At 52.9% G+C, this 15,426-nt stretch overlaps 2 protein-coding genes across 3 annotated transcripts in view; one reads left to right on the top strand and one right to left on the bottom strand.

Moving 5' to 3' along the window:
• The window catches only part of ATP5MK (ATP synthase membrane subunit k), a 236,409-nt gene that overhangs the window by 176,155 nt on the left and 44,828 nt on the right, over positions 1-15,426 (bottom strand). The window lies entirely within an intron of this gene.
• INA (internexin neuronal intermediate filament protein alpha) lies at positions 939-7,429 on the top strand. Its single transcript, XM_075758005.1, has 3 exons — positions 939-1,933; positions 5,260-5,384; positions 5,976-7,429. Exons 1-3 carry the CDS (start codon positions 992-994, stop codon positions 6,247-6,249), a joined length of 1,341 nt encoding a protein of 446 aa, XP_075614120.1. The 5' UTR covers positions 939-991; the 3' UTR covers positions 6,250-7,429.

Genomic DNA, 15,426 nt, shown 5'->3' with positions numbered 1-15,426 from the left:
CAGCCCTGGGTACTCCCAGCAAACCCCTGCCAGTGAGAAGGAACAACCCACTTGTCTGGACAGGAGAGAAACTGATGTGGCTCTTTCAGTTCCTCGCAAACATCCTGGAGGCAAAATCCTCCCGCGTCTGTCTCCTGCAGTGTAGCTGGACAGACAGTGACTCTCTGTCCTGGGCACCCCCTCCTCCAGGCATGTCCCCACTTCTTCACTGTCCCTGCACTCCAACTGCCCATGGCCCCATCCCGTGGAGACCCCACGCTGCTGTGGGCACCCTGGTCCCCACCGGAGGAGAGAGGCTGGGATCAGCCCCAGGACACCTTCACCCCAGGCACAGGCACAAAGTGTGGTTTCCCTTGAGCATCAGCAGGATGGCTAGGGCTACCTCAGCAGGAGTGATTTGGGTGTGCATGTGTGTGTGCACGTGTGTGCCTGCCTCTTTGTGTGTCTGCCTGTCTCTCCACCTGTTCATTTCTGCCTGCTTCCTTCTGTGTTTCTGCCTGCTTGCCTGTGCATCTGTGTGTACATCTGTGTGTGGCTCTGCACGTCTGCTTGTCCCTTTGTCTGTCTGGCTCTGAGCATGTGTATGCGTGTGTCTTACTGTGAATGTGCCTGTCCCTTTTCGCGTGCCTGTGCATCCGTCTGTGTGTGTGTGTCACCTTGTCCATCTGCCCGTGTATGTTTCTGTGCTCTTTGTGTGTCCGTCCATCCCTATACACATACATCCATCTGTCCCTCCCCGTGCACAGCCCGCCGCCACAGCTCTTCAGCACCGCGGCGCACGGACAGCTCCCGCCGCCTCCTACCGCCGCGGCCCAGGGACGCTCTGCGCACCGCACCGCACCGCGCACCGCACCGCACCGCACCGCACCGCACCGCGCACCGCGCCCCCTCCCCGCCGAAGCGCTCCGCCCCGCGCCCCCCTCCGCACCGCGCAGCGCTCCGCCCCGCCGTACATAAGCGCCGCCGCCGCCGCCGGTCCTGCTCCGCCGCCATGAGCTACAGCGGAGAGCCGGCGGCGCTGGCCGCCTCCTACCGCCACCTCTTCGCGGAAACCCCGCGGCGCCCCGAGGGCTCGGCGGGCCGGCGGGCGCGCTCGGGCGCGGAGCCGGGGCTGGGGCGGGAGCGCAGCGCCGAGCCGCGGCGAGCGCGGGCCAGCGAGAAGGAGCAGCTGCAGGGCCTCAACGAGCGCTTCGCCGGCTACATCGAGCGGGTGCGGGCGCTGGAGGAGCGGAACCGGGCGCTGGCGGCGGAGCTGGCGGCGCTGCGGCAGCGGTCGGCCGAGCCGCGCCGGCTGGGCCAGCTGCTGGGCGGGGAGCTGCGGGCCCTGCGCGCCCGCCTGGAGGAGGCGCACGGGGAGCGGGCGCAGGCGGCGCTGGAGCGGGCGCGCCTGGCCGAGGAGACGCACCGGCTGCGGGCGCGCTGCGAGGAGGAGGCGCGGGGCCGGGCCGAGGCGGAGCAGGCGCTGCGCTCCCGGCAGCAAGCGGCCGAGGGGGCCGCCCGCGCCCGCGCCGACCTGGAGCGGCGGGCGGCGGCGCTGCGGGAGGAGCTGGCGGCGCTTCGCAGCGCCCACGCCGAGCAGCTGGCCCAGCTGGGCGCAGCGCTCCGCGCCGCCGCGCCCCCGGCCCCGGCCCCGGCGGGGCGGCCCGACCTGGCAGCGGCGCTGCGGGAGCTGCGAGCCCAGTACGAGGCGCTGGCGGCCCGCAACCTGCAGGCGGCCGAGGACTGGTACCGCGCCCGCTGCGCCCGCCTCCACGAGCGGGCGGCCCGCAGCCAGGAGGCCGTCCGCGCCAGCCGCCGGGAGGCCGGCGAGTGCCGCCGCCAGCTCCAGGCCCGCCTGGCGGAGATGGAGAGCCTGCGCGGCGCCCACCAGTCCCTGGAGAGGCAGCTGCAGGAGCTGGAGGAGCGGCACAGCGCAGAGGCCGCCGGCCTGCAGGTGAGCCGGGCGGCGCCGAGAACCGTCACCGTCCCCTCCCCGCGCGGGGTCCCCGGCGCCGGGCAGCTCCGCCCCGGCGCTCGGTACTGTGCGGCACCGAGCATCCTCCTCCCGCGCAATCTGCCCCAGCACTCGGTACCTCCATCCCAGCAACCTCCCCCCGTACTGTGTAGCACCGGGCATCTTCGTCCCACGCGACCCCCCGGCGCTGTGCGACACCGGCATCTCCGACCCAGCCCTCCCCCACCCCTCGTCCTGTGCAGCGCTGAGCATCTCCGCTGCATGTAAAATGCTGCAGCGCAGCTCCATCCTCTGCAGCAGCCCTTCCCGCAGTATCGTGCAGCTCTGGACACCCTGGCCCAATGCGGTGCCGTCCCCGTCCCCGTCCCTCCCCCCCGCACGGTGCAGCACCAAGAGCCCCCGCTATCCTATACTGTGCTGCATTGCATGCAACACCCCCCCTCCAGCCACCAGCACTGTGCAGCACCAGCCCCCTCTGCCTTGTGCAGTGCCCACCCACGCCCCCGCAGTACTGGGCAGCACCAGGCATCCCTGCAGCCTTCCTTCCCCCGGTGTACGGCCTCTCTGCCCTGCACAGCAGGTCCTGCCCCACCGTGGCACTGCCTGCTGCCTTCACCCTTTATCCATAGGCAGTACCCCAGAAGGCAGGATTTGGGGGGACAGGCAGGGCCAGGACGCTCCCTCCAACGCTGCATCTCCACAGGGGACAAAGGTCTCCCTGCATATGGCAGCGTTGTTTGGGGCATTCCTGCCCCATCCCTTAAGGGTCAGCTCCAAAATTGCCCACGTTCCCCATCGTTGTGGGTAATTCCTCGAAGCCGTCTGCCCAGGCTTGGCCCCCTGCCCTGTGGCCTGGCTCTTGGCACCTGCACTGCAGAAATCAGAGCTCTGCAAACATTGAGGCTGAATTTGCAGCCAGATCCCATCATCTCTTCTGTCCCTGGAAGGACTCACGTGGGGCGGACACTGGGCACTCCATAGCTCTTATGCCATTACCGCAGTATTACCCCATTTTGTTGCTCCAGGGAAATGGTCATGACTTGTAATAAAATAAATCCTGAGATTGTTCTATTACATGACTATTAAATGATCTGTGGTTTCTAAATCAAGCCGTTTCCTTCTAAATACTGAAACAACTGCCTAACGTCATACCTGAAGGACGCTGTTATTTCACACGCGAGTAATGCCTTGTCATTTTCAAGGCCAAATTTTGCCAGGCTCTCTAGAATTTGTGACTGTAGCTCCAAGCTGCTTGGAATCTTCCTGAATAGTCGAGGTCATCTTCAACAAATATTGTGGAAATAGGCAATATATGATATTTCTTGTAATGGGTGAAACACAATAATCTTAAACAGTTGTGATGCCATGTGAAAAGAAGGATTCTGGGAACAACCTATCTAATAGGGGAAAAAAAAAATGCAACTGGATTAAACAGCACCAAAATTGAAATTGCTTTAGCTATAGCACAGCAGCTTTTTACTACGTGACCCTAAGGATTTGCTTTAAGCGTGGTAGTACTTAGGAGTCTTTTGAACAATGTGCATGTGTAGCAGCTAAATAATTTCCCTGGCTGCAACCAGTGGAAAAGAGTGGAAGTCCGTCTTAAAAGCGAATATTCCTATTGTCTGAGCTTTTAAAGTATTCCTATAGACTGCTAAAGCAGGAACATGTCTTTATATTTGTAGGCTATCCAGTCATATCTGAACCAATATGTGAGAGCTTTCTGTTAGGGGACAGGTTTGCAGTTGTGTGGGGAAGGGGGTTTTACTCAACCAGCTGGTAGAGCTGCAGTGTGGGAGAGAGGTACGGACAGGGTAACAAGGATAACCCATTTTTAAAGAGCGTTTTATTCATGCACGCTGAGGGAAGGGGACTGTGGGCATGGAGGGTCAGAGCAGCAGAGATTTTAATCTGCACTGCAGTGGCATCCATGCACGTCCTGGGGCTTTTCAGTTGGCGCCCCAATGGTCTCCTTGAACCCCTTCCCGCTGCCCAGTCCCCCCTCAGAGGCACAGCTCCATGCAGCTCATTTGCTGCCAGAGGTGGTCAGGGCAGCACAGGTCAAGGCAGAGACTCCAAGGATGGCGTGTAAGTGTCCCACAAGGCAGGATGCGTCCAGCTGACTGTGTGATACCCTGTGCCGCATTCAGGATAAGCTGGCGCTTACAAGGATAAGCTGGGGCTCGTTGTGTCAGGCTCAGCGCAGCTCCCTGCTCCTTGGGCAGCTCCACATCTCGTGGCTATCTCTGCACTACGCACGAGGGACGTTACACAGGACACAAAGGAGGGCACCGGATAGGGATGAGGACAGGGACAGGATGGGGATGGTGTGGCAGGACAAAGCTCCGCTGGAACAGAGGAGCTGGAAGCACTTGCAAAGGCCTGGCTGTAGGAGGGGGTGTGGGAGAGCAGACGTTGGCAATGGCCATTGCGGGGCTCTGCAGGCAGGGCTGCTCCGTCACTTAAATGCAAACTGCTTACTCATTCCTGCTCCAAATCACGCTTTTCTGGTGGCACAGCAGGGCGGCTGGCAGCGGGAAACCATCTGATTGGGAAGATCCCTATAGGAGTGGGTTTCACTGCTTTCAGGCTGCTACTTAGATACCTGGATGCATGTGGGAGAAAATCAGGCTGCTTGTTTTCTGACAAAAAAATAGGAAAAAAAAAAAAAGAGTAGTCCCCTTTGTTAGCAGATATGTCCTCAGACTCTGCTGCATCACAGGCAGAACTGGATGTAGCAGCCATGGCAGGGCAAAGCTGATGGGAAGGACCCCAGAAGGATATCGTCATCCATCTGAGCACCCCAGCTCTTGCAGTGCAGGACCCTGACTCTGTAACCCCCCCAGATCCCTGCATTCAGAGCCCCCAGCCTGGCACTCTGAGGCATTTTCCAGGGAAGGTGTCAGCCTTCCCCTCCTGGACCAAGCTCTTCCCTCCCGCTCCCACAGCACCAGCTCTCCTTCCACCACTCCAGACACATGTCCCAATGCCTCTTAAGCCCCCCCAGACAGACTGGTGTTGCCCCCTCTGTCTCACAGACCCTGCTGCAGATGGGAAACTATATAAATCAATAAACTTTTAAAGCCTCCTCCCCGCCACACACACTCGTGTGTGCATACTGGTGCTCTGCCAGCTTCTCCATCCCTGTTAGCGTGAGATTTCATGATCCCAAGCTCCTGGTGGGATGTGCCATTGTGGACCAACTGCCCGTTGCAGCTTCCCTGTCTCTGCGATGGGCAGAGCAGAAAACCTGTGGGAGAGGTCCCTGCTCCGAAACAGAGCCCTGAGCACCCTTGCCTTTGCAGGACACCATCGGGCAGCTGGAGGATGACCTGCGGAACACCAAGAACGAGATGGCTCGGCACTTGAGGGAGTACCAAGACCTGCTTAATGTCAAGATGGCACTTGATATTGAGATAGCTGCCTACAGGTAAGGCTGCTCTGACCCCACCCCACCCAGCTGCCTCCCAACCCGAACCCCCAACCCTGCCAGGTAGGGTATTTTCAAGGGCCCAGAAAATATCTGGGTACACACTCCAGGAGCAAAACCATCACGTTGCTCATCTCCCCTGCCCAGACCTGCCATGCTCCTGCCGAGGGAGCAGCCATGACTCCATGTCACATCTCGATCTAGCAGCCATGAGCTGCATCTCCCAGCCATCCCAGAAGCAGTGGTTTTTACTAGAGTCAATTGGGGCTGGAAACTTGTCTCTTGTGCAAAGTCAAAGTAGATGCAAAAGGCAGAGTCCCTCTGGTTAGGGGTTTTATTTTCTTAAGGTTTCTGGAGGGAGCTGGTCTCATGCACTCCATATTGCAAGCACTCCAAAAATGATTGACCAAAGCATATGATTTCGAACCAGTTTCATGGTGCAGCGTGACCTGAGCCAATGTCCACCGCAGGCTGGGGTGATGGTCTGGAGCGCTCAGACTTGCTGGCAGGTCACAGCACACCCTGAAGTTTTGCAGATGTTTCACATGAGATGTCCCCAGACTAACCTCTTCCCTTGTGATGTGCTTGCAGGAAGCTGCTGGAGGGAGAGGAGAACCTCTTCAGCATGGGAAGTGTCGGCCTTTCAGCACTCAATCCCCTCCCAAATCCCACTTACTCATTCCAGCCAGGAGGCTTTAGTTCCTCTACTCTGTCCTTCAAGGAGGAGGAACAAGGAGAGGTTATTAAAGTGACCTCTAAAATATCATCCAGCCGGGCTGAGATGATTGAGGGAACCATAACCTCTGCCAAGAAAAGAGGGAGATTAAACCTGCATGAAGGAATCATTGCAAATGCAAAAATGTAACCATCAGGACCCCGTCTGTCTTGCATTTGAGGGGGAACAGTCTCCACTCGGCCTTTAAATTGCCCCTCTGGGCACAAAGCTGCGCTGGGCTCGTGGGAAGCCCCCCCTTAGAAACACATAACCCCCTGGGGACACTGACCGGGGCAGCTTCCTCGCGGATCCTGCCCTGCAGAGGCCGAGCTTGGCACATTGCTCCCTTTTAAATGGGGCAGAGGCGCAGGCAGGTAGCTAGGTGCATGTTGGTCGTTGTTGTGGTGGCACAGTGGACTCATAGCACCCACCATCCCTCCCTCCCTCCCTCCTCCTGCGGCAGATGAGGGGGAGCTGGCTGGCACCATTGCTCAACCAGCTCTCCGGGGAGGGGGGACAAGGGAAACAACTCAACACGTTTACTACAGCTAGTTTCAAGGCTACAGACCTTCATCGACTATCCAAATCCATGTATAGCTAAACTCCTACCCACTCCACAAGCCACAGCAGTCCACTTTTAGTCCCAGAAGCACAGAAATAGCCATACTGGACTGTAACCACATCTGATGTCTTGTCTATGAGCCACTTGCATTTTAAACTATAAGGAATGTTCACTTTTTTTGTCCTGACAACTCTGGTTTTCGGCAGCGTTAGCCCAGCCAGGCGCGCGGGATTTGCTAGCAGCAGGCGCAGGGCAGGGAACCGGTGCATCGGAGGTGAAGGCACCACCGTGCCGCAGGGCACAGCACCTCATCTGCTCTCACTGGCTTCAAGATGTTGGAGGGTCAGGGTCTACAGGGCCCCTTGTTCGGCTGCACGGTTGCCACGTGAAACCCCATGCTTGCATTAGTATTGCATCCCAGCCGGCGCTGCGAAGCCGCAGGACTCCCAAACACCAGCCCGCAAAGCATCGTCGTCTCCGCTCTAACTGTTCCAATGTGTGCCAAATTTGATATAGGATTTACAACCATAGGTTTCCTTCAATGCCTTAAGATTGCCAGTGATCGCTTTTGCAAGAGCCGGAGACTCCGCGTGTGCGTGTGTTGTGTGTCAGTGCCCTGGCAAGGTTATCATCACGAGACCTTACTGCCCTCGCGGTGGTGCCAGAGTAGTTCCTGGAACCAGCAAATTGTTTGCTTGCACTCTTTTCTCTTCTATTGTAAGGCACAAGTTAATAATTAAAAAGAAAGAAATAGTTATGTGGATCAAATCAAGCTGTTCTGTCTTATTTGCTGCTGCTTCGCCCTGGGAAAACACACCCAGGTGCCCAGCCCACAGCTGGTTCGGCACCCGGCAGCCCCTCCGGTCCCCTGCAAAGAGCTTGGTGTTGGGGTGCAGCTGCCAAACTCTGTTGGGGTTGCAAGGCAAGGCTGGTGCCACGGACAGCAATGGGGCACATCTGGGTCTTGCCCCCAGGTGGGGTCACAGGGGGCCAGCTCCATAGAAGAGTTCATGGCTGACTGGCTGAGGGAACAAGGCCTCCCATGGCTGAGCACACCCTCATTTGCCCAGAAAATGGACTCTGAGGCTTTGATCCACATCACACCCCTGACAGCTTGGTCCCCAAGTACCTGCCATCTCTCCTCCACTCTGCCTGCGTGCTCAGGAGTTAAAAATAACCTCTTTGTCTTCTCACAAGTGAAAATAAAGCGAGTTACACAATACCAGATGGAAGAAGTGAGGGCGCACCCACCTTCCAAGTAAACCCAGCAATCAAATGTGCCCGCAGAGCTGGTGCGACCAACACTGGTTTGTATTTGGAAGATGCCCACGCTCTGCCCAAGATGGGCCTTTAGAGGGGCACATGGGAGGGCAGCGGGGCATGGGAAGAGCACAAGCAGGCTTTCCGCTGGGTGGCCCTGCCAGCAGCACACTGTCCTACTGCCTTCCCATTCCTGCCTGGTCACACCACGTCATGGCGACCTGCCCCAGGGACATGGTGTGACAGTCACAGGCTTCTTTGCCAGCACTGCAGGAATGGCATGGCCGCTTCCCTTGACCCTGCCTCACCGATAACCTCAGGGACGATGCCCTGGTGAGGCCACTCACCACGGGGTGACACAGCCCTGGGGATGACAGCCCTGCAGACAGATGAAGTGAAGGGCACCTTTTGGAAGCAGAGGAGGGGGCTCAGGGCATGGCTGGGGCAGCGCGTCCCACCAGCAGTCCCCAGCAAAACAGTGCAGAGCAACCTGGGGTGCCCGGGCAGACCTGGGGGTGGTGGTGGGGCAGCACCAGGAGAGTTGGTCCGGGGCAGCGGCACATAAAGCAAGAACCAATCTCCAAACATCTCCCGGCTCAGCTGTCAGGAAATGCAAACACACAGCATTTCTCCCAAACCATAGGGGAATAAAAAGCAGATGTGACTGTGCAGCTAATGTAATATATTCTGAACCTCAAATACCCTCCAGCGCTGCTTTCTTCCTGTCCCTTGAGTATAACCAGCCTGACCTGTCCTTTATTCCCAGCACAAGCCTCTGCAGGGATTCTTGCTTGCTCAGCTGGCTGGATGCTGCAACAAAGCTGGGAATATTACTTTGGTGATACGGATGCAGAGGGGCTGCAGTGGTGGAGGAGGACAAAGGAGCTGAGGCAAGGACAAGGCGCTGTTTTGGAAATGGTCATTTGACCCAAACTAGCTCTTTGCAAGGGCTGGCTGCAGAAATTTCCTGCATTTCTGGAGCTCTGCAGTGTTTTGGTGCTGTCTCATGGTGTTAAGCTCCAGAGGTGGGAGGTGGCAGCATGCAGGGAAAGGACCTGGGCATTTAGGATACACCAGAAAGGACCAGGCTGGATTTCAGACTATGTTACAGTTTTGAGAGCCCCTCTGCTGGGCTCTGTCCCTGTGATCATACAGGGGCTGAGGTGCAAAGCTTTAATTACTCTGATAGCAGCAAGGATTGACCAACCCCACAAATGCTCTCCCAGGACTGAGGGTGAGCAAGAGCCCCGCAGGAGGGGGACACGCTGCTTTCCTGAAGGACAGAGCCCAACCACAGGTGCTGTGCAGCAAGGGAAGAGCTCCCAAGGGGGCCAGGGCTGCTCCTGGCTCTGCAGCAGCCTCCCAGGTACCCGTGTCCAGCCTCTGGCCATAACACTGTGCTGCAGGGGCCATGGAGAGCTGGTCCTCCAGTGATGTTCTCTGCAAGCAAGCACAGGACCAGGGGGAGCAAGGAGAGGGCTGAGCTGCTCCTTGAATGCATGATGACACGCAGCCAGGGGGCTTGTGCCTCCCTTCTTACCCTAAGGGAGACCCATGCCTTCACTCTTCTCATCTTTAGGAGGAGAACGAAGACAGCAGAGGGGGTGAGCCTGGCTCGGCATGTTACCAACACTGACCTCCAGCTATCTCCACCCAGGCCTCCTTTTCTATTGCTGTCTTCTTCAGGGTGACTCCTTTCACCTGCCAGCTTATACGCACCAAACCAGGTGGCTTCTCCAGCGGAGCACTAAGCTGGAACAGGGCATTAAATCCTCCTTTGTGGTCCCATCTTTCTTACTGGGTTAAACACCAGAGCTGGCAGAGGAAAGGAGTGAGTCACACTGCAGATGCTTAAAGATTTATATCTCTGCAGAACCTCGACCTCCCAGATAAAAGGCAGCTGCAGACACCAACTACACCATCAACTCAGGAAGAAACAGAGAGTGCCCATTTCTCCATGATGCTGCATTGTCTTCATCTTTATGCTGGGGAAAACTCCAGGCTCCACGCTGGGGTGCAGGCTCCCACCACAAGGCTGGCCAGTTGTTTTTCCCTCCTGGATGGAGATGCTGGCCTGCGCGCCGTGCAGCTGTGCTTTGGGTCCACGTGCCTCTGCTCGTTTCTTTGCCTGGGGCAGGTCCGGGTCACGGTCCTGCTGCTCCAGTGATGGAAGGAGCCTTGTTCCCATTGTGATCCTGCAACTAAGGGTCTTTCAGTTCTGCTGGAGGTTCCTGCAACAACTGCTTGAGCTGAGGTGTACAGCTCCTCAAAAACACAGAGAGTTGCCGCACACAGAGAAGTTTTGCTAATGATGCTTGTCTGGATGCTGGAATTAAAAAGTAAGCCAAAGAAAAAGCAGCCAGAGGAAAAAAAAAACAAACATTTTCCTTTGGCAGGAATGCAAACATTTCCTTTTCCAGACCGGGGAAGAACCCTGAAATTCAGCAAGAAAGAATCAATAGGCGATTCAGAGCAAAGTCTCTTGCAGCACCTTTGGCCGGATCCACCCAGCTCTCTTGCCAGCTCTTAGCACAGAGATTTCCTCAAGGAGAAGAGCTTCTTCCCCAAGTGACTGACCCACGCAAAGCCCTAATGCCAGCAGCCAAACAGATGCATCTGACTGATCAAATGTCCAGCAAAGCTTTATACCAAAATACCATGCACAATGCAAGCTCACTCATACAAGTCCTCACAGGCATGTGGGAGTAAGGATCACTTGGCAAACACAGTGTAACATGCAAACAGGGCGCTGCTTGGAGGAAGAGTGAGAAAATGCTCATGGACTCTGTTCTGTCCCAGCAGATTCCAGCTGAGCCAGAGCTGGACTCTGCAATCACGGGGACAGTGGGATGCACTCCTACAGCAGGGCAGTACAGCCTGTGCAAGGGTCTTCATCCAAAACCCGACAATTCACTCAGCTAAAACAGAGAGGAACCTGCAACTCTGTGAGAAACTGGTTGTTAAAGCAGAATGTACTGCAAAGGAAGGGAAATACCCAGAAAATGTCAGAGTGCAGTTACAGAGCCCCAGGCACACATCTGCTTGCTGCTCGTAGGTGGGAGCAAAGGTCTTGGGATGCCGTGAGCATCAGTTCTGAAACAACAGAGGCACCAAAGTTTGTTCCTATCACAGCAGGGCCAGCTCAGCTCCTTTGCCTTTGAGCAGAGGGAGGTGCCGGCTGCCTGCACCCCAGAGAACGCAGGAGATACGAGCTCCTGCCCCCCTGTGCCCAGAGCAGCCTTGTGAACACAGATGCACACGTGGTGGTTACCCTAGATGGTGAACGTACACAGACCTGTGTGGGGTCTGCGAGAACAAGGTGTTTGCAGAGGTCACTCGGAAAAGCTGAGGTTAGACTGAAAACGCCAGTTTGCACTGAAGCTTAGAACATCATTAAATTTAAGCAAATTTTTAATGGAAAAAACCAAAACAAACCAAACAAAAAAAGCCCCGGACAAGGCACCTGTAGCAAATTCCTGGTCTAGCAAAGAGGCCTGAGGGCTGTATGAATAAGGATGCCTGAAGCAAGCCAAAATGTTCCAACAAGCCAAAATACCCTCCAGCTAGATTCTCAAGGAAGCAAGGATTATAGGATCATGCTGGGACTGAATGTCCCCTTTATCCCCCAAACTCTTCCCCAATAATTCTTTTTTCTTTTAATGCTCATCAGCTTAACTTCAGCCACATTTGAGAGCTGAAGGTCTTAAAGATACCAAACTCCTCCAAGTTTCATGCCAGCAGGTATGGGTGAAACACACCCATTGATTGAAAAGTTGAGCTTCCCTTACTAGACACCAGAAAACCCATTCAGAGGGCAGAAGTTATGAATGTCTCAACACAGAGACAAGCTTCATTGTGGGCTCATTTGCAACCAAAAGACAAAGCAGTAAAAGCAAAAAAACCAACCAACCAAAACCCAGAACAAACATAACTTTTTTTTTTTTTAAACTGTTCACCGACAACTTGTTTCTTAAAACCAAGTTTTCTCTGTCCCTTTTGGTTGAACTTCTCCATAGATAACTAAATCAATCCACTTGCAGCTGGAACAACATGCAACACAACAAATTCAACCCAGATGTTTACAATTTGGCAACATTTTAAAGTCCAGTTTCAGAAGAAACACACTTGGTTGCTTTGGTAACAGGTAGTTACCAGTCCTGTTATACTTGCATTCATGAAGAGGATCTCAATAGCAGTCTGGTAATTGCCTGCCCTCACATACCCAGCAGTAGTGTGGAGTATTCCATCCACAGCACTTTATAGAAATTATTTTTCTAGACAGACAGAGCTGAGAAGTGAAGAACTCTGCTCAAGATCATACTTAAGTCAAGGACAGAGCTGAAAAAAGAACGCAGGCACCCCTGTGTTCAGCTTACCTGCTCACGCAGAGGAAAACCACCACCACTCCTGCTCTGTATGTGCTGGCTCACAAATGTGTCATTTTATTGCCACCAATAGCTGAAATATTTTCCCATGTCCCGTGAGGAAGAAAAAGGAGATTGTAGGTTCTTGTGAAGGGTGTTGGGCTTTTCACCCAGGGAGTTCTTACCTTCAGTCCCAGGTACATGCCAGAAAGGACACACTGGTCCATCATTTAACATAACCACTTCTGTGATCACAAGCTACAGAAAAGCCCATTGTAAGCAGCACGCTCTGGGCACATCGCGGTATCTTGGAGCGACCGGTTGCCTCCCAGCACCACATGAAAAGGGCTCCAAAGCAGGTCTCCCAGGAATACACTCTTTGCCAAGTCCCCACCACCCACTTCTCTACTGTTAATGTTTCCCTTGGAAGAAAACAGACATTTAAAGATTTCCTTTCCAAACAGACTATTTTACCAAGCAATTAGAAAATATAAACTGTCTTTTCCACTTTGGGAAATATTTCTCTTGCAGATCGCTGCTGCTTTGACACAAATATATTGGTGATATACTAAATCAAAACCCAGTAAAAATGGTGATACAGCTCCAGCAAGAATTTTGCAGCTGCAGGGCAGCCAATCGATACTGCATTTTTTCTCAGATGGGATTACCATTTATCTCTCAAAACCAATAAAATTTGACCTGTTCAGTGATTAAACCTGTATCTATGGCAACTTTCTGAAGCCTCAGCAAAAGTAAATATCCTTTGGCTCATTCAGCAAGGATCTCAAAGATAACATGAGTAAAATTCAACTTGCTGCTTCTCTTTGTGCTGAACTAGCTAGGGTTACAGAAAAAAAGGAGGGAGAAAAAACAAATAAAAAGCAAAAGTGATGAGAATGCACCATTTGCAACATTCTCTCCATCTCTCAGCAAATATCTATTGGAGCAGAACAAGTGTATTTTAAAGTATCTAAACATTCAGGCTGGCACCTGGTGCACCATATTGAGCATGCAGCATGTTAGATTCATGTGGTCAACTCGACCTTTAAAAGAAAGAGATGCAATACATAAAAACTCCTATGCCTCTGTTAACAGGCTTGCTCTCAACACCTGGAGTGAATCCTTCCTGCCCTCACTTGTATGGAGCACAAATTTCATAATAATGATACTCCACACTGAAGAAAAGCAAAAACAGAAAAGCCTAGGATGTAATTTTATGAGTGACTGTTAACATGCATTAACATAAATCATTGTCCATAAATGCCTGATGACTCTCTGAAAAGAAATCCAACACAGACTAGTATTAGACAAGCTTCAATGGTTTTTCAGTGAAACTTACCAGTTGTTTCACACCTATGGAAATGGTTGTTAAGGGTTCTCCTGGCTCACGTGTGCCACAGCCTGGTGGCAGGGCAGATCGGGGCTGGGTTCCCAACACCCGTGGCAGTTACACATTGCCATGGCGGTGCCCCTCCATTTAGAGGGCCCAACTGCACGTTTCACTAGTCTCTTGAACCCGATCTTCTTGGTACACTAAATCAGTATTAAACACAGGCAGAATGCAACTAACGTGAATCAAGGCTCGTGACTTGATGGTAACTTCATTCTGCATTTGTAAGGACTCCTGACACCAGGCCTCGCTGTCTCCTCTTGCTGAGAATTAGCGGATCTGTACAGCAACTCAGAATTATGCCATAGTACAAGTAGAATTAGGATCTGTGTTAGCCATGACATCATTAAGGAGGTAACCAGAACATAAACCCAGAATTATTTCACCAAGTGAGGAAACAATAGCAGTGTCTGTAAAATAATGAACGAGTCCAAGCACATCCTCCCTCACTTCCAGAGCACAGAGCTAGCTCACCGCCCACAAGGGCAGAGATGCCACCGCATAGACGGCCTGTTGTTACAGCAGCTCTTCTATCATCAGGACCAAACGCAACTGGAGGAAAGCCAAGGTTAAAAGGAGACCAACAGAAATAAAACAGCAGCAGGACAGTTGAAAGAAGGATTGGCACATTTTAAAGCAAGCAGACTGATTATGCAGGAAACCACAGAGCCCACAGATCAGCCTTGGCAATAGCCAAAGGTCACCCCCGTAGCACGCTGATGTACCCAGCAGAGCCCTGGGGGAGGCTGCGGGCACTGGGGAGCGGATAAAACATTACTGCCTTCAGGGTATGCTTTACGGTGAAAGCAAGCAGGAGGTTCAGCCAGGAAATCTAAGCTAAGAATATGCTTTTTGAAGGCAGGTGAGGAAGAAACAAAGGGAGAAGTGGAGAAATGAGAAATAAGAGGTCACTAAGCATTCATATCAAAATATCACAGGCAATAGATCTTCAATCCTCCTTATTAAGCCACTGAAAGAATGAAGTAAGAAGTCTTTGTCTTCTGCATTTTAGCTGATGTGATTTACCCTACAGAGAACCTCTCTAAAGGTATCCAGAAGCCCTTTTTTTTTTTTTTTTTAAACAAACCAACAAACTGACACTGACACCAGAGCCCGTGGCAGTAGTGTCATCTTGAGGCTATACAAGTCAGCAGTATCCTAGAATGACATTAATTCAAATTAACTATCCGCTTCTATATAACTGTTAAACTGTGCAGATAAGCCCTTCTGTAGACATGAAGTTCAAGCCTGGATTAGGGGAGAATTTGCAATGTAAAATGTGACCATACTGCTGACTTTTTTTTTTAAAGTCTAGAATTATACATAGAAAAAATGAGAGATAATGAAAGAGGAAGCGGCAGTACAAACTACACAAGCCAGCTGGCTTGTATAAAGCCAGGATGATCAGAGAGGCAGAGGAAGACCTGGTTCACAGGGGACTTGGTAACAACAGCCATAAGCATGAATGAAAATAATCTAGAGGTGGCTTTGACCAAAAGATGCACATATTGAAGAAAAAAGGGGTCCTGTAAATACATAGGTTTACTTCTCCTGTACCTGTGTTGAAAAATCATCTTAACATCAGTACTGAACTATTTCTCATTGAAATCCTCATTGAAATGAGAGTCCCAGAAATTCCACATTCTTTCAGCTAACAATGCTGCAGTTAGCACCAGTGGAGATTCTGGCATTAAACTACCCTTCACCATCCAACCTCCTAATTAACATTTGTCACTCTAATAACCCCAGAG

The sequence above is a fragment of the Balearica regulorum genome, chromosome 7 (genome assembly GCF_011004875.1).
Source record: "Balearica regulorum gibbericeps isolate bBalReg1 chromosome 7, bBalReg1.pri, whole genome shotgun sequence".
NCBI classification, from domain to species: Eukaryota; Metazoa; Chordata; class Aves; order Gruiformes; family Gruidae; genus Balearica; species Balearica regulorum.
The sequence above is the reverse complement of the archived record's forward strand: the minus strand, read 5'-3'. Positions and strand labels throughout refer to the sequence as shown.

Bases quoted from the DNA above. Each gene is read 5' to 3' on its own strand.
- INA (XM_075758005.1), top strand. From the start codon at position 992: ATGAGCTACAGCGGAGAGCCGGCGGCGCTGGCCGCCTCCTACCGCCAC. The intron at 1,934-5,259 runs GTGAGCCGGGCG...TTGCCTTTGCAG, and splicing joins CAGAGGCCGCCGGCCTGCAG to GACACCATCGGGCAGCTGGA. The intron at 5,385-5,975 runs GTAAGGCTGCTC...ATGTGCTTGCAG, and splicing joins ATTGAGATAGCTGCCTACAG to GAAGCTGCTGGAGGGAGAGG.